Genomic DNA, 17,923 nt, shown 5'->3' on the forward strand with positions numbered 1-17,923 from the left:
CCCAGGTCTCCATAATGAACACACAATCAGGCTGTCGGTCATCCACGAAATCGTGGAAGGCGACATTATGCCTAATAAGCGACCGAGCGTTAATTAGGAAGCCAGTTCTTCGGGGCGCCTCAGGCTGTTTAGGCGGGAGATGTGATCTTACTGCTCCGGTGCAGGGGAATACAAAGGGAGCCATACAAGCCCAACATCTAAAGGAATGCAGGATCCCTTCAGGAGAATAGTGATGGAGACAAGTCTGGGATGAAGGCCTCAGCGCGAGGAGTTCTGATTTGGAATATAGCCCAGTTATTTCATCAAGGGGGAAAGGAGAATCAGCTGAGTCCAGCCCGACCTGCAGCCCGTCCTCAGCGCGGACGGGCGCAGACGGGCGCAGACGGGCGCAGATGGGCTGGACTCTGGCGTGACTCCGGCGGGCATCCGGCGCGTCCGCAGACGCGTCTGCTACGCGGAGAAGCCTGTCCCCTTTTAAAGGCAGCTAGAGCGCGTCAGGGCGGACCCACACCCAATATGGCCGCTGTCGCCCCCTCGCCTCCCCGGGACCAACTCTCAGCGTCGATACTCAGCTGAGAGTGGCCCAGGCGGTAGAGGGAGGTAGGAGGAGTCCAATCCGAGTTCTAACGCTTTTTAAAATCAAGCGCGAGTAATTACTAGCGTGGCAAATATAACAGTTCTAAAATGCTTTTCCCCTCAAACAAAGGTCACCTAGTGATTCAGGTAGAAGATAGGGAGAAGGACATCAGGTAAGGTTTGATCTCTAGCGGCCGACACACACTTCTTACCTTTGTCATGCGCGTCAGAAGAGATGTGTCTGGACTCAGCTGATTCTCGTGTGTGTTCACCCCCAAAAACTCAAAAGAGCTGTCAGAGGGTCGCTTGGGGGAGCTCGGCCGATCCCAGGTGCAGGTGCCAGGTCCAAAGGGAGCCGCAACTGAGGTAAGGAGACTGAGAGGAAGAGAGATGGGTGGTTAGAAGTGGACAAGGGAGATGGAGAAGAGGAGCACAAGGTGATAAGAGACTGAGACCAGATACCAAACCACTGAAGCAGCAACAACAAACACCAGCCTGACTCTAACAGCACCATACGATATTCAACCACAGAGCGGACCCGCAGACCACCCTCCTAGGACACAACTTGTTCTTTGGTGCAAATCTACACATTTTTTACAGCACTCCTTCACTTACTCCATACAGTGCGTGATCACCAGGGTGGGTTTGATGGGTCGAGGAGGGACCGGGGCCAGGTCCAGGGGAGGTTCGATCTCGCACGAGAGGTGGTAGCTGAAAAGCAAAGATAACATGCGGACAGTGGGTACAGAGCCTGCTTCACAGCAAAAACCCTGCCAAGACCTGCAATGGGACAGACCTGCCAAGCCGAGGGTTTGAATAAACTTCGCGCCCTACTGCAGGGAGAGCAGCAGAGATTAATTTGTGCTGGGGGTTGCAGGTGATGGCCGCCAGCATTTTGTGGACCAAGACTTATTTTTCACCATTGACTTTGACTCAGCGTAAAAATGAGAAGTGAAAAATAGAGAAAGTAGAAGAATTGTATGACAATAATGACAAGAGAAAGCATAGATAAAAATGAACCTGCAAGAGTAGGATACATTTGATAGGAAGCGTGTAAGGGAGTGAAGGAAAGAAGCAGGAGGTAGAATTAAGACAAGGCAGCCTTAATACTTGGCCACTCAGGCATTTTCCGGATCGTGCAGCAGCCTCCTAGTTAAAACTCTGCACCCAGCGCTTATCGGCAGCTATTCACTCATTCATTGCAATCTAAGCGCTAGAGACCAGGCGCTCACCTGTCTGCCTCGCTCAGCGCCTTGATGCTGTGGAACCATCGCACGAAGGCCGGGTCCGGCTCCAAGTCGTAGTTTTTACAGATGGACTGAAGCAGACGGATCTGGGCCAAGATCTCAAACTCCTAGGGAGACAAAGAAGCCACAAAGATAGGAGATCTGCCAGAAACACAGCGAGTCCAAAGCAAGGGTGAAGCAAACAGAGACATGAAAAGAAGCGGGAAAGCTCCTCGGAGCAGGCGGGACCTACCTTCCGGCGCTTGTCGAAGTTGAGGTAGCCATTCTGAAAGAGGAACAGTAAAAAGGTGCTTCAGTTATAGCCACTAGCAGAACCTCTCGCCTCCTCCCCGCGGATCTGCTGAATGCATGTGTGACTCAGTGTGGATGACGGGGAAAGTCAGTGTATATGTGCACACGGCAGGCTGCCATCTTGGGAGCACTCCCTGCATGTGCTTCGCCTATGTTATGATATTTTAATCTATTAAGCGCCTTGAATCCCCCCCAAAGGGGTATCACGGCACGGGACCAAGATGACGGGTGGGAAGCAAAAGAAAAAGGCACTCTTAAAATCGGTAGCTCTTAAGCGCTTTTTTGAAATGCGAGTTTTTTTCGCGGGTGCGTAGTTGCAGTGTCAGTTTATTCCAAAGATGAGGGGCAGGATGGAGAATAATCTGCAGCCGCCCTGGCCTTCCTCAACCTAGAGACATCTAAGCCAGGCCTTGTCACGAGATCTTAGAAGTCTGGGAGGGGTGTGAAGCAAACGTTACATATGTGGGCCCTTGTCCATGGAGGGCGTTGTGGGTTAAACAGCAGATCTTGAAAATAGTTCTATTTCTCGCCGGGAGCCGGTGTATGGACTGAAGAAGAGGAGCAGTGGCAGTGCCAGGGGGCGGTTACAAACAAGACGTGCCTCGGTGCTCAGAACTACCTGAAGTGTAGAGAGCAGCCTCCCATTCATGGAGGCCAAATGTGACCTGCCTTACTCCAGACGGCTGAAGGCCAGCGCCTGGACACGTGGCTTCCTTGAGGCGAGAGGTAGTAAAGGAGAGCGTCTTCTCAGCCACCGCAGCACATGGAAGCCAGAGCCTGTGATAGCTGCAGTTTGACAGGCGTACCTCCTGTCTCTTAGGTGCACGCCAGCTCTCTGAACAAAACACTGTCAGATATACATTAACCAAGTTGTTTGACAGCAGTTGGGGTTTCTGGTCTGTTGTGCAACTGTCCAATGTGCTTGTCAGACTCTGACCTGCTCTCCCCTCCCCTGTTCACATGTTTGACACTCCTCAGGCACCCTTATGTGTGTGATAACTCTCTGACAAGCTTTGTGGCTCTGTGTGGAAGTGCTATGTTAACTTGTGTGACAGCTGCCCTAGGACAGCTGTTCACTTCCCCCACAGGTATGACCTCAAGTTTCTGAATTGCTTTTCATCTGGCATGTGACTGACTCTACCCCAGCCCTCCCTGCATCATGTTGGGGGGTCTTTGACGCTTCCCCAGACTCACCTCGAGCTGGTCCTTGGCCGCAGTATCCAACATGACGAGATCCTTCAGGAATGTCCCCAGGTAGGGGACCACACCCTGGTGGGGGCAGAAGAGGAAGGGTTAGAGGACGGATGGAGGTGTTCAGCAGATCCTCGTCAGCGCCCCCTGCTGCTTGACTGCAATCACTGTAGCTGTACCTCCTCAAACCATGCCATCCTCTCCCTGCTTCACCCACTCCCCACAAGGGAATACCTGCACCTCCTCAAACCATGTCACCCTCTCCCTGCTTCACCCCCTCCCCACCAGGGAATACCTGTACCTCCTCAAACCATGGCACCTCTCCCTGCTTCACCCCCTCCCCACAAGGGAATAGCTGCACCTCCTCAAACCATGCAACCCTCTCCCTGCTTCACCCCCTCCCCACAAGGGAATACCTGTACCTCAAACCATGCCACCCCCTCCCTGCTTCACCTCCTCCCCACCAGGGAATACCTGTACCTCAAACCATGCCACCCTCTCCCTGCTTCACCTCCTCCCCACCAGGGAATACCTGTACCTCAAACTATGCCACCCCCTCCCTGCTTCACCTCCTCCCCACCAGGGAATACCTGTACCTCAAACCATGCCACCCCCTCCCTGCTTCACCTCCTCCCCACCAGGGAATACCTGTACCTCAAACCATGCCACCCCCTCCCTGCTTCACCTCCTCCCCACCAGGGAATACCTGTACCTCAAACCATGCCACCCCCTCCCTGCTTCTCCTCCCTTCCCACAATCCCTCCAGGAGCCCCACCCTTCTTTTCTCTCCTCTCCCTCCCCTCTCTCTCACACGAACACCTCCTCCTCCTCAGTCGAGCCTGCTCGTGCCACCCCTTTGGGGTCACCTTCATTCTGCTTAGCCTCAGTTCCCTTCTTCAACTTATTTCTCCCTCCTCGCTAGCATAGGTTCCTCCTCCCTTTCTATCACTCTTACCACTGTTTTGTGCTCCCTGGGGCGCCTCGCTTGTTTTCTCGTGTTCAGCTCCAGGTGGGCCGGCTTTGATGTCTCTTCTTGAGACTATAAAATAGAATTGAAACATCACTTAAGAATTTTAGCTTCAACCGTAAAATGTGAATATGTCCAACCTGAATCATATGCCAAAGTTTGTATTGAAAACAATAAAACAGATTTTCACCCAAAAAAAAAAAAGAATTTTAGTTTCAGCCACGCCCAGTGCTGACGTTAGTAACAAGGTGAGAGGAGAGAGAGGGTGTGACATCATTTTACGAGCCAAGCATGAGACTGTGACATTTCTGCAGGAAGCTGATGTCACACTGACGTGACTGTACGGACCTGAGGTCAGACTGTGACATCACACCAACTGACATCAGACTCTGACATCACTCAAGGAACTGGACGTCATCGCTGCACTAACCCAAGCTTAGACTGAACCGTGGCTCCAAGAGCAGGGGTCTAGGCACCCGTGTGCAGATGCACCGGGACCTATGTGTTGTGGTACATTTATATTTCAAAGAGGTATAAAATAATGGCAAATATTTTGTTTGAGGTTTTTTAAACCAGTTCTTGCAGGTCAGTTGGCCTCTCTCTGTGTGAGAAGTTCATCTAGTCCAGGTTTTTTCCTCTCATCATGGGCTTTGTTCAGACCAGTAATGCTGCCTGAGGAATGTTGTGGTCCCAGTGAGAATTAACTAATTACCACAAATTTGAAACTGTTACATATAATGTACTACGTGGGGCATGTGGCTTTTTAAGTGATATATTTGGATTCATGATCGTCTGTACATTTCAATTGACTTATAAATGTGTCAGATTATTGTCTGATTTTATTGTCACTCCTCCCTACCTGCACTATCCTCACTTTATCACTTCTCCCTTACTCCCAGGGGCACTACTCAACCTTTTCAAAATGAGCATTGTTGGATACTATATCCTGGTTATGTCTACATTGTGAATAAAACATTGTAGATTCATTAAGTGTCACTATTATTATTTAATTTGTGGTAATTAGTTAATTCTCACTGGGACCCCTTCCCTCTCAGTACCAATATGACCCAGGTCCCAGTGACTTCCTTGGGTAAACCCCCTCTTAATACCCTGAGCAATGTTGTGAACACAAGTGCAGAAAGGGAACTTCATGGGACAGGGGTGGCCTGAAGGGTTCTGGGAGGAAGAGCCTTAGCCCGTGTACCTTGAAGAGCAGCTCCCGGCTCTGATGATAATTGTCCTTCTCTGAGAAGACCTCAGACAGTTCCTGGTAACTCTTCAGAGCCTCCCTGTAGATGGAAAGAGAAGGACAATTAAAATGTGTAAAAATAGCCACTGTCCAATAACACCAGCTCAGCAGCCATCAAACATCATTGAAGCCATCACCCTCCATCTTCCGGCCTCCTCTTCTGTCCCGCACTAAAACTAATTCTCGAAGACCAAGTTGTAGCATCCTCTATCAGCCAGGGTACCCGCTAATGACTACGCCACACACAGAGCTTAGTATAACACGTCTATTCTTCTGCGTGTAACCGCAAACTCAACGTTCCAAACCTGCATTCACTTCACTACACTCTAACGCTTACGTCACAGTTCTACGGAGTCCATCAAGAGCCAAAGGGTTCCGTCATGGCTAACTCAACACAACACTACACAAGCCATCAAAGGTACCCGCTCCAGCATCTTCCTTTATGTGTGTTACTGTCTCCCACCTCCCGAAGATTCCTGGCTCCTTCCCATCTGATGGATTACTCTACGTTAACCGTCTGACCACTAATCCTAGGGGGCGTTGACATCTGTGCTGATGAACCGCACCATTTGAATGCTCGATGTGTAAATAAAGATGTGGACTGTGTCAAATTCCCTCAACAGGTGGATACTCCCAACTGGAAGGCACTTGTCCTGGATACCCCTACCCATAAAGCCCCTCTGCAGTGTCTTCTCAGTTATCCACCAACATAAAAACTTCCAAAGTGTTGTCTGGTCAGTCGATGCTCAAGTCGACTTCAGTGTCGAAGGTGAGTTCAGCCCAAAGTCAACTGATGACCATAAACCGCGGAGCGTCGTGGTCCTTAAACGTAAACACCCTCTTGGTGGCAGAGGCCCTGCCCCCGAGCATCCTACAGGTTACGCTGCCCTCATCTCACCACTCCGCTTTCACATCAGAGATGTGACGACTGCTCTAGACCAAGTGACCCCTCGCGTCAAAAGCAAAGTCAAAGCAACTAAACTAGCGCCAGGCACCTGCCTCTCTGACACACAGTCTACCTTAGACCAAACATTTAACTTTACTACTTTTCGGTTCTTCACAACGGTAAGTTACTACTAGTAAAGTTAAACTTTTGGTATAACTTTACTTTTGTGAATTTGGCCTTAACTTTACCGCATCTCAGGTATTCACAAAGGTAAAGCCCAAACAAAAGTCTTACTTTGATCAAAAGTCTGACTTTACTACTTTTCGGTATTTACAAAGGTAAAGTTAGAGCAAAAGTCTAACTTTGATCAAAAAGGGAGGTTGTGAAACACAAGAATGTGTATCTATAATATACCCTCAGACTACAGGGGGAGCTGTGAAACAAATGAAGTATGTATACTGCAATACACCTACACACCTCAAGGGGGAGCTATGGATTACTTAAAGGATTTATTTATGCAAAACACACATAGACAACAAGGAAAACTGTGAAATACGTGACTTATGTATACTGTGAAACACATCCAGAGCACAGGGCAAGCCACGGAACACAAATGGTTTTTATTTCTGAAAACACGTACAAACCACCTGGGAAGCTGTGAAATAGAACTGTAAACCTGAACCGCCCAGAGATACCACAAGCGTGAAGCATGAAAGGTGAAGTGGAGTACAGACACATAACAACAGAAGTAAGACACACAAAGATCACATGAAAAGCAATGAACCACAAATGCAATATACATGTGTGACACAGTGAGAGCACACAGCAGCCACGAGACTTACATGGAATACACACATACATGGAATACACACATACATGGAATACACATTCACCCGCAGGAGAGGCACACCGGTAAAACACACACAGGCCAGAGAGGACATTGAATAGTCATAGAAGGTTTATCCATAATAAAGACAGGCACCTTGAGGAGAGGGAGGAACTAATTCAAAAAGTACAACTCATGAACATGGGAACAAGTGTGAGGCATTAAACACACAAAGAACAGCCACATTTAATACATAAAGTCCATTGGAGGGGGAGCGGGGTTAAGAAACACAGAATATTGTAATACACGTAGAGACCATAGGTGAGGCAACAAAACATTCAAGGAACATTCACTTTGAGCACAGGAGAAGCTACGAAACACACATGAAGAACAGTCACATATAACATGCACAAACCACCAGAGATGGATTATGAAACACGGCGCAGGAAAGAGTAAAGGCTCTGCTGCATACTTTCCAGCCCGCTTTAGCACGGAGTATCCTGGTGTTCCACCCCAGATCCCAGTCCTCCCCCCACCTCCCCCCCTCCACCTGTGTAGCCTCCTGCCAGCCCAGGTACTCACTAACCCTGTGTGTCGTTCGGGCAGTAGCGCTATGCATAGCTACGCGAAGTGCACTTGGCACTACGCAAGCTACGCGAACTGCGTATTGCACTGTGCAAAATGCTGTTTGCACTGATTGCACAGTTCCGGATGCTTGTCCGCACTGTGTAATCATTGCAAACCGCATCTTGCACAGTGCAAGCGGTCGTTTTCTGCCGCTCGAGTAGATTTGTACTTGAGTGGCAGCTTTCTCAACGCAGACTGGTAGTTTCTCATCGCGAGCATGCGCGACCACTCGCAATGAGAAACCTGACCTCCCCGCGTTGAAAATCTCGCCTGGAGGTTTATTTTCCACGCTCGCGATCGTCAACTTGATGTTGCTGATCGCAAACGAGGAAAAAGTCTCGCCGGGATGTTATTTTGCTCGCTCGCGGTCGCCAACTTGACATTGAGGGCCGTGAGCAAGCAAAAAATGCCCGCTACGCTACGCGTTTTTGCACTGTGCTATGTGCAATTCGGATAGCTCGTAGTTGCGCAAACTACGCGAGCGTAGCGTAGTCCTGCGCCCAGCGTTAGTACTCACCAGTATCCACAACGCTCACGGAGAGTAGTTTTAAACGTCTTTATTCCGCTGCGTGTGAGTCAGAACTCAGCATTCTAAGCCCGCCTTCAGCTCATCACACCAACACTTGCATCATAGGCCTACGGTGTACCGTGGGAACCAAAAGAGTTCCAGCGTTCTTTTATTTACAAAACACTACAGCCTGGACCTTTCTAGACTATGTTTGACCCCCGTTTCACTGTGTTCCACCCCAGATGCCGGTCCTTCACCTGGACATCTCTAGACCACCCTTGGCCACGGTCTCGCTGTGTTCCACCCCAGATCCTGGTCTGTCCCCGCTTCACCTGGACGCCTCTAGATCCCCCTTGTCTATGGTCTTGTTGTGTTCCACCCCAGATCCCGGTCTGTCCCCCCTTCACCTGGACGCCTCTAGATCACCCTAGTCTATGGTCTCACTGGGTTCCACCCCAGATCCCATCTGTCCCCCTTCATGTGGATGTCTCTAGATCACCCCTTGACTACGGTCTCACTGTGTTCCACCCCATATCCCATCTGTCCCCCTTCACGTGGATGTCTCTAGATCACCCCTTGACTACGGTCTCACTGTGCTCCACCCCAGATCCAGCTCTGACCCCCCTTCACCTGGACGTCTCTAGACCACCCTTGACCACGGTCTCGCTGTACTCCACTCCAGATCCCATCTGTCCCCCATTCACCTGGACGTCTCCTCCCAAGTCTTCTTCAGGCGGTGCACTGCGTTGGACTGAAGCGCGGATATGATGGCGTACAGGGATGAAAAATTCTTCAAGGCACGGCACTCCTGGAGAGGTAAAAAGCGATGGAGTTATAAAGAGACGCGGCAAGATAGGAATGGATGTAGCAGGGCAAAGAGAGGCAAAGAAAAAAGAGACTGAAAGTAGAGTAAGGGAAAGCAGCATAGAGCGAGAGGTAGTAGGCCAAGTGACAGCGAAGAGAGGGGAATAAAGAGGACAGTGGCGGCCACGAAGCTCCTCACCTCCGCCACCTTAATCCACTTCTCCAGGATCCGCGCCCTCTGCTGGGGCCGCAGACTGGTGTTGCTGAGGCAGGAGCTGATGACCACATTGGCCAGCTTATTGAACTGGGACACGGTGGCGCGGACGCTGGGGCAGCGGGGCTCGCGTCCCTTCTTGTCACGCGCAGACCAGACGGAGCCTAAGCAGTGGTACGGCACAACCTTTCGAAAAAGATCCTGAAAGAAACGGAAGGCGAGAGAGTGAGGGACGCTGATCACGTGACTGTGGCGTCAGAAGGCCGCCCTCTTTCTTGACATCCAGATCTCCTAGACTCTGTGGTGCTGAAGGTCAAGTTTTCCCCACCCTGATTCTGCCCTCAAACATGAGCAAGTGGCAAGGCGTTATTGTGTTCGACAGCAATGCCATCACCACCGAGAGACTGCGGATTCCAATAAATTCCTAGTTCCCATAAGACAAGATAGAGAGGGTCTTCGTGAAGGAGACCCCTCTCCACAGCCCCAGTATCCTATCACCTCTTACTAGTGGTCCATAAACCGTGATCCATAAATTCTGCCCCAATTTCAATATTTTTAAATGGCCCGTCTGTTACTGGATCTGTGGGACTGAGTGTCATTAACACCGGTCCTCAGTCTGTCTCACCCTTCCTGACCCCTGGACCAGCCCCGTTGAAGGCGCCAGCCTCAATGTCCTGATCCAGGTGCTAGGCCCACTGTCTGCAGATATACTAAATGAAATGATTCGTACTTGTATAGCGCACTTATACTCATGAGTGTCTCGGCGCTATACGCATACCGCTGTGGAAGCCTTCCTGGTTTTTCCCTGTGAAATGTCCACTCCTGGGCACCCCCAAGGTGAAGCCAGGCATCCAAGCGCTGTTGGGGCCGGTGTGGAGGCTAAGCAAGCTATTGCCCAGAATCGCAGAGAGGGACCCATGAGTAGACTAGGCACCGAGGCGAGAATTATCAGGTCCGAGGAAATTGAGCCCAAGAACCACCGAGGCGGGAATTGAACCCTGGTCCCGGGCCAGACCTCTGCATCAGGGTCTGCCGCTCTAACCATTGAGCCACACTTCTCCACCACTAAATCAGGCTAAAGGTTTTAACATTGTCATTGTCCTGGAATAGCCATCTGAAATAGTTATTTGCTCAAGATTACACTGTGTTCAGGCCAGTGCAGCTGTTGTAACTCAAAATAACAGGCTGAACACCCGGCTCGGGTCACACCTGCAGGCACATGGTCTAGGGAAAGGGGCTTCCAAGAGGCACAGACAGAATTTGTATCTAGAAATGTCTGCTTCTCCCAGCTGGAGGGTGATAGGTTGGTTCTCCACCCTATGGCCTTCTCCCCGATGACAGCCAAACGGACACTACTTACTGCATCTAGCAGGGTCAGCTGAGCCGCCACGTCGTCTGCCAGGAAGATCAGGATATCCTGGCCCGCCCCGGGGGCAGTGTTGCTCGCCTCAGGGGACGTAGGACTCAGTTGGTCTTCAGTTGCTGCTGGAAAAGAGAAACACAGGTCAACGGTAGGTCCGCGTCAGTCACACCTCTGACAGCCCGCCGGTGGGTCTGAGCTTCGCCCTCACACCTGTTTCTTTTGGGGTTTCCTCTTGTTCCGGGATCCAGGTCACCAGTCCACACTTTGGGAAACACTAAACTGCCAATAGCTTAAGAGGCCTCACCTGCAAGCTGTGGAGCATCCAAGCCACCACCACCGCTGCAGACACTGGCTCCTGCCCCCATGACAGGAGACAAGGAACCAGACCGTCTCTCAAGCCAACAGGGGACCCCCTCTGAAGACCCGAGAGCCACGAATGTACAAATATTTTTATATATATGATTTAAATGTAAATGCAAACATGAATGAAGTCATTCTTTTTTGCATTTATTTTTAAATTTAAGTTCAATTTTTTGCATTTGAATTAATTCCCTTTTCCATTTAAATTAAAATCATATACATCTATATATTTGTATATTTGACTGCTGGTTTCATTCCTTCCCTCTGAAAACTGTTTCATGTGGATGTGGTTGTTTTAGAAGCATACTTGTTGAATACTACAGTCTTCCTTTGGAAGCTCTTGTCTTGTAGAATTTTAATTGTCCTGACTTCCCTGTTAGTGGGCTGCCTTCATTCTCTGTCTTTGATGTTATCTCCTAGATTTTGGCTTAATTTGGGTACGAATCCTGGTGCTGGTACTGCCAGGCTGGTTTGGGGATGAATCCTGCTGCTTGTACTGCCAGGCTGGGTTAGGTAAGTATCCTGCTGCTAGTACTGCCAGGCTGGTTTGACTATGAATCCTGCTGCTAGCACCACCAGGCTTGTTTGGATATGAATCCTGCTGCCAGTATTGCCATGTGAAAAACTACAGGATTATAAACCCTTCACCCGCGTTGGGATTGGGGTAGGAAATTAGAAAAAACAAACAATATCCCAACATGTATAATTCATTAGACAATTAGAAAAGATATGCAAAAACATTATCAACAAAGGAATGAAGAGACTCAATACATCTATTTGTATGTGCCATTGGCATCATATTTATGCAAGTAAAATTGGGAAAGAAGATAAACAGTAATATCAACACTGTAGGTAAACAATACTTCAACCCTAGTTGTACTTGGTGCAATAAAGGTGCATGTGGTGTGCACAGTGGCGACGCAAGTGACAAGGTGGTCAGCGTGACCGGCGCATAAGTGATAGGTGTTCAATATATACAGTGATACGGTAATACAAGGTGGCTTAGTAATGATTTAAAACATAAATTTTAGATGTAAATGAACTGATTTATGGAAATGGCCACATTGTAGATAGCGCCTTTGAATGGGCTGAGTAGTCGACAGCGTTTCGATCCTCCTTAATTGGGATCTTCCTCACGACAGGGTTGTATGTGGGACAGTGCTGGATAAAGTCCTGGAGAGTACAGTTCTAGCGATGGACGAACGGATCATCTATTAAGTGTCGGGCCTGGAGAGCGATAGGTCCATGATCCAGGGTGGTTAATAAGTCAGTGTGCCGTTTTCCTGGATGTGTGGCCGATCCGCGATGGAATCGGGCGGCAGAGAATCAATCTCTGATTGTTGAAAATGCGGCTCAAGATTCGGTCCGGGAACTCTGGACGTAGTGATCATCGGCACGCTGACTTATTAACCACCCTGGATCATGGACCTATCGCTCTCCAGGCTCGACACTTAATAGATGATCCGTTCGTCCATCGCTAGAACTGTACTCTCCAGGACTTTATCCAGCACTGTCCCACATACAACCCTGTCCTGAGGAAGATCCCAATTAAGGAGGATCGAAACGCTGTCGACTACTCAGCCCATTCAAAGGCGCTATCTACAATATATATTGAACAAAGTACAACTAGGGTTGAAGTATTGTTTACCTACAGTGTTGATATTACTGTTTATCTTCTTTCACAATTTTACTTGCATAAATATGATGCCAATGGCACATACAAATAGATGTATTGAGTCTCTTCATTCCTTTGTTGATAATGTTTTTGCATGGCAGTATTGCCAGGCTGGTTTGGGTATGATTCGTGCTGCTGTTAATTCTGGCTTCTTTGAGTTAGAAGGGTGCTGCTAGTATTTCCAAACCCAGATTTACTAAGATTCTGCGTCTGAGGTTCTCTCACTTTTTTGGCGCAGTCCCGATGTAAAATCTATTTTGGGGTTTCAAAACAAAACTTGATTTGCGTGGCTTTGTTAAAAAAAAAAACAGAACGCAACACTGCATATAGCTGCTTTGCGTCACCTTGCATCAGGAGGCGTTACATGGGTAGAGCGTGGGCGTTCACATGCATCCCCGTGGATTTTGACACAAACCCATATTTACAAAGAGGAGGAGAAGGAATATCTTTATTTCTCCTTGTTGTTACCCCTTTGCTTGTGTGCTGCATTCTGCACACGCACAAGGAAGAAAGCACCTCAAAGGGTAGTTTTTGTGCAGTTTCGCGCAGCAACGTCCCTTGCTGTGCTTCGTGAAATCTTAGTAACTAGAGCCCCAGTTTTTTGGCTGAGATTGCGATCGACCAGGCTGGCCCAGGAGGCCCCTTAGATTTGAGGATTACTGGCCCTCATCCTACCAGGTTCCAAGTCAGAGGCATTTGTACCACCCATCGCCAAAGACAACAGAGTTTTACAAATGGTATAGTGAAAACCTTTTCTCAAGCTTCACTAACATACAGGACATGTAGAAAATGAGCAGCAATGCAAGTGTCCCCCACACACGGAACAGGTACCATGCACACTTCCCTCATACATCAAACCAATATCATGCAATCAGCAGCAGTGCAAGCTTCCCTCACACACGGAACAGGTACCAGGCACACTTCTCTCATACATCAAACCAGTATCTGCAATCAGCAGCAGTGCAAGATTCCCTCACACACAACACAAGTATCAGGCACACTTCCCTCATACATCAAACCAGTATCTTGCAATCAGCAGCAGTGCAAGCTTCCCTCACACACAAAACAAGTACCAGGCACACTTCCCTCAGACATCAAACCAGTATCTTGCAATCAGCAGCAGTGCAAGATTCCCTCACACACAACACAAGTACCAGGCACACTTCTCTCATACATCAAACCGGTATCTTGCAATCAGCAGCAGTGCAAGCTTCCCTCACACACAAAACAAGTACCAGGCACACCTCTCTCATACATCAAACAGGTATCTTGCAATCAGCAGCAGTGCAAGCTTCCCTCACACACAAAACAAGTACCAGGCACGCTTCCCTCATACATCAAACCAGTATCTGCAATCAGCAGCAGTGCAAGCTTCCCTCACACACAAAACAAGTACCAGGTACGCTTCCCTCATACATCAAACCAGTATCTGCAATCAGCAGCAGTGCAAGCTTCCCTCACACACAAAACAAGAACCAGGCACGCTTCCCTCATACATCAAACCAGTACCTGCAATCAGCAGCAGTGCATGCTTCCCTCACACACAAAACAAGTACCAGGCACGCTTCCCTCATACATCAAACCAGTATCTGCAATCAGCAGCAGTGCAAGCTTCCCTCACACACATAACACGTACCAGGCACACTTCTCTCATACATCAAACAGGTATCTTGCAATCAGCAGCAGTGCAAGCTTCCCTCACACACAAAACAAGTACCAGGCACGCTTCCCTCATACATCAAACCAGTATCTGCAATCAGCAGCAGTGCAAGCTTCCCTCACACACAAAACAAGTACCAGGCACGCTTCCATCATACATCAAACCAGTATCTGCAATCAGCAGCAGTGCAAGCTTCCCTCACACACAAAACAAGTACCAGGCACACTTCTCTCATACATCAAACCGGTATCTTGCCATCAGCAGCAGTGCAAGCTTCCCTCACACACAAAACAAGAACCAGGCACGCTTCCCTCATACATCAAACCAGTATCTGCAATCAGCAGCAGTGCAAGCTTCCCTCACACACAAAACAAGTACCAAGCACACCTCTCTCATACATCAAACAGGTATCTTGCAATCAGCAGCAGTGCAAGCTTCCCTCACACACAAAACAAGTACCAGGCATGCTTCCCTCATACATCAAACCAGTATCTGCAATCAGCAGCAGTGCAAGCTTCCCTCACACACAAAACAAGTACCAGGCACGCTTCCCTCATACATCAAACCAGTATCTGCAATCAGCAGCAGTGCAAGCTTCCCTCACACACAAAACAAGTACCAGGCACGCTTCCCTCATACATCAAACCAGTATCTGCAATCAGCAGCAGTGCAAGCTTCCCTCACACACAAAACAAGCACCAGGCACGCTTCCCTCATACATCAAACCAGTATCTGCAATCAGCAGCAGTGCAAGCTTCCCTCACACACAAAACAAGTACCAGGCACGCTTCCATCATACATCAAACCAGTATCTGCAATCAGCAGCAGTGCAAGCTTCCCTCACACACAAAACAAGTACCAGGCACACCTCTCTCATACATCAAGCAGGTATAATGCAATCAGCAGCAGTGCAAGCTTTCCTCACACACAAAACAAGTACCAGGCACGCTTCCATCATACATCAAACCAGTATCTGCAATCAGCAGCAGTGCAAGCTTCCCTCACACACAAAACAAGTACCAGGCACACTTCCCTCATACATCAAACCGGTATCTTGCCATCAGCAGCAGTGCAAGCTTCCCTCACACACAAAACAAGTACCAGGCACGCTTCCATCATACATCAAACCAGTATCTGCAATCAGCAGCAGTGCAAGCTTCCCTCACACACAAAACAAGTACCAGGCACGCTTCCATCATACATCAAACCAGTATCTGCAATCAGCAGCAGTGCAAGCTTCCCTCACACACAAAACAAGTACCAGGCACACTTCCCTCATACATCAAACCAGTATCTGCAATCAGCAGCAGTGCAAGCTTCCCTCACACACAAAACAAGTACCAGGCACGCTTCCATCATACATCAAACCAGTATCTGCAATCAGCAGCAGTGCAAGCTTCCCTCACACACAAAACAAGTACCAGGCACACTTCTCTCATACATCAAACCGGTATCTTGCCATCAGCAGCAGTGCAAGCTTCCCTCACACACAAAACAAGAACCAGGCACGCTTCCCTCATACATCAAACCAGTATCTGCAATCAGCAGCAGTGCAAGCTTCCCTCACACACAAAACAAGTACCAGGCACACCTCTCTCATACATCAAACAGGTATCTTGCAATCAGCAGCAGTGCAAGCTTCCCTCACACACAAAACAAGTACCAGGCATGCTTCCCTCATACATCAAACCAGTATCTGCAATCAGCAGCAGTGCAAGCTTCCCTCACACACAAAACAAGTACCAGGCACGCTTCCCTCATACATCAAACCGGTATCTTGCCATCAGCAGCAGTGCAAGCTTCCCTCACACACAAAACAAGAACCAGGCACGCTTCCCTCATACATCAAACCAGTATCTGCAATCAGCAGCAGTGCAAGCTTCCCTCACACACAAAACAAGTACCAGGCACGCTTCCCTCATACATCAAACCAGTATCTGCAATCAGCAGCAGCACAAGCTTCCCTCACACACAAAACAGGGAAGAGGGTGTGGGAGAGGGCATCACACTGCCTGCCGTGTATGTAACATCTTACCATGTGAGACCACAGAACACCTGGCATCACGTTGTGGGACTCCCGCTGGCTGTGGTACGGCTCTGCCGTGCCCCCGCCTGACGCTTGGTGGTGGCTCCAGATGAGGAGGTTAAATAGATGATCACCGTGGTGGCAAAACAGCCAGAGTGGCATCTTTATTTCAACATCTGTTTGAGAATCTTAATTTTGACCTAACTTGCATTCGTGGTATTGACATCAACTGATTATTTTTTTAATTCCTTAATCACAGCAATATTCACTAGCGAGTGATATAAGAATATGTGATTGAGGTAGTTTGTTTAGACGTAAAAGCTCAAAAAGGGCCCGCACAGGGTCATACTGCCTGAAATAAAAAGCTTTTAACGAAATAAGGGCTTGCTCAGTGCACCAACGAGCCTTTCACTGTGTAGCATTTAGGAGCACTTCAGAGGGAACAGTATTGTCTTGTTTTTAATTATGGAATATAGACATATTTTTTTATACTGGCTACGCCATATAAACTAACATTTTCAGCCATTTCCAAGTCTAAGTGCTCCCCACTGCACCGGTTTTAGTCTACTCTCAACTTTGTGTCACTTTTTTACACGGCTCCGGTGCAGGATGGCTTAGACGTGTGCTTGTTTCACTGGCAATTAAAGATTTAATACTAAATTGTCTTGTAGATCCATAGGAATAGAATGGAGAGAATGGCATGTCTCTGCAAACTCAAGCTAGCCAGGAGCTCATGTCAAGCAATCTTTGCAGCTTTCTGTTTAATCAATTTTCGATATCCTTAATCAGTTCTCAGTATCCCTAATCAATCGAAAGTAATGTATATTTGTTTCCCACATGTCCTAAATCTCAAGTCAAAATCTTAGCAGGAATCGAGTAATAATCTTAATGCTCCTTTCAAGGAGAAGGCTGCAAACATCCGCGAAGTACAAGTCCCAGAGTCCGCGTGTGACTCTTCTCTCAGACCTGGTGGACAGTCAGTGTGATCAGAACTGGAGCTATGAAGGGTGTACACAGAAGGGAGAACAGCCATTCTCACAACCGTGATGGGTATCCCATCCGCGGAAATATAAATTCTATAGGATATAATGGGATTTATATTTCGGCGGACTAAATATCCGTCACCGTTGTGACAGAGTAACAATCCAACAGGATATAACGAATAGTTTTCTTACCTGTCGGTGTAGTTTTGCAGCTTGAAGATCTTTCTGGATTCACTATGCTGTGCATTATTCCGCGGTCTTGTGGTTGGGTCCGGATTCGTAGTCTTTTCTCTGGTTTTTTTTTTCGTAGCCCAGGTGGGCGTCGGCGTCACACCTCCTGGGTGTATTTCCGGTGACGTCGGCATGCTTCCTGCGGAAGCTCCCACCCTTGGGCGCCATCTTCGGGTTCTTTCTTTCCGTGTTTTTTTTTTTTTGTTTCCGAAGTAATGGCAATGTTCTATTTAGTTGGT

At 48.5% G+C, this 17,923-nt stretch overlaps 1 protein-coding gene across 4 annotated transcripts in view; it reads right to left on the reverse strand.

Annotated features, from left to right (window-relative positions):
• Window positions 1-17,923, reverse strand: part of RGL2 (ral guanine nucleotide dissociation stimulator like 2) — a 256,218-nt gene that overhangs the window by 25,248 nt on the left and 213,047 nt on the right. For 3 of the 4 annotated variants that reach the window (XM_078641622.1, XM_078641625.1, XM_078641624.1), the window contains 10 exons: window positions 10,747-10,871; window positions 9,372-9,587; window positions 9,073-9,176; window positions 5,477-5,561; window positions 4,261-4,344; window positions 3,309-3,383; window positions 2,056-2,088; window positions 1,809-1,930; window positions 1,192-1,287; window positions 789-951 (listed from right to left, as the gene is read on the reverse strand). In XM_078641622.1, coding sequence (XP_078497748.1) covers window positions 789-951; window positions 1,192-1,287; window positions 1,809-1,930; window positions 2,056-2,088; window positions 3,309-3,383; window positions 4,261-4,344; window positions 5,477-5,561; window positions 9,073-9,176; window positions 9,372-9,587; window positions 10,747-10,871 — 1,103 coding nt within the window. The remainder of the gene's footprint in view (window positions 1-788; window positions 952-1,191; window positions 1,288-1,808; window positions 1,931-2,055; window positions 2,089-3,308; window positions 3,384-4,260; window positions 4,345-5,476; window positions 5,562-9,072; window positions 9,177-9,371; window positions 9,588-10,746; window positions 10,872-17,923) is intronic. The other variant, XM_078641623.1, reaches the window with a different exon arrangement.

This window comes from Lissotriton helveticus, chromosome 5_1 (assembly GCF_964261635.1).
Source record: "Lissotriton helveticus chromosome 5_1, aLisHel1.1, whole genome shotgun sequence".
NCBI classification, from domain to species: domain Eukaryota; kingdom Metazoa; phylum Chordata; class Amphibia; order Caudata; family Salamandridae; genus Lissotriton; species Lissotriton helveticus.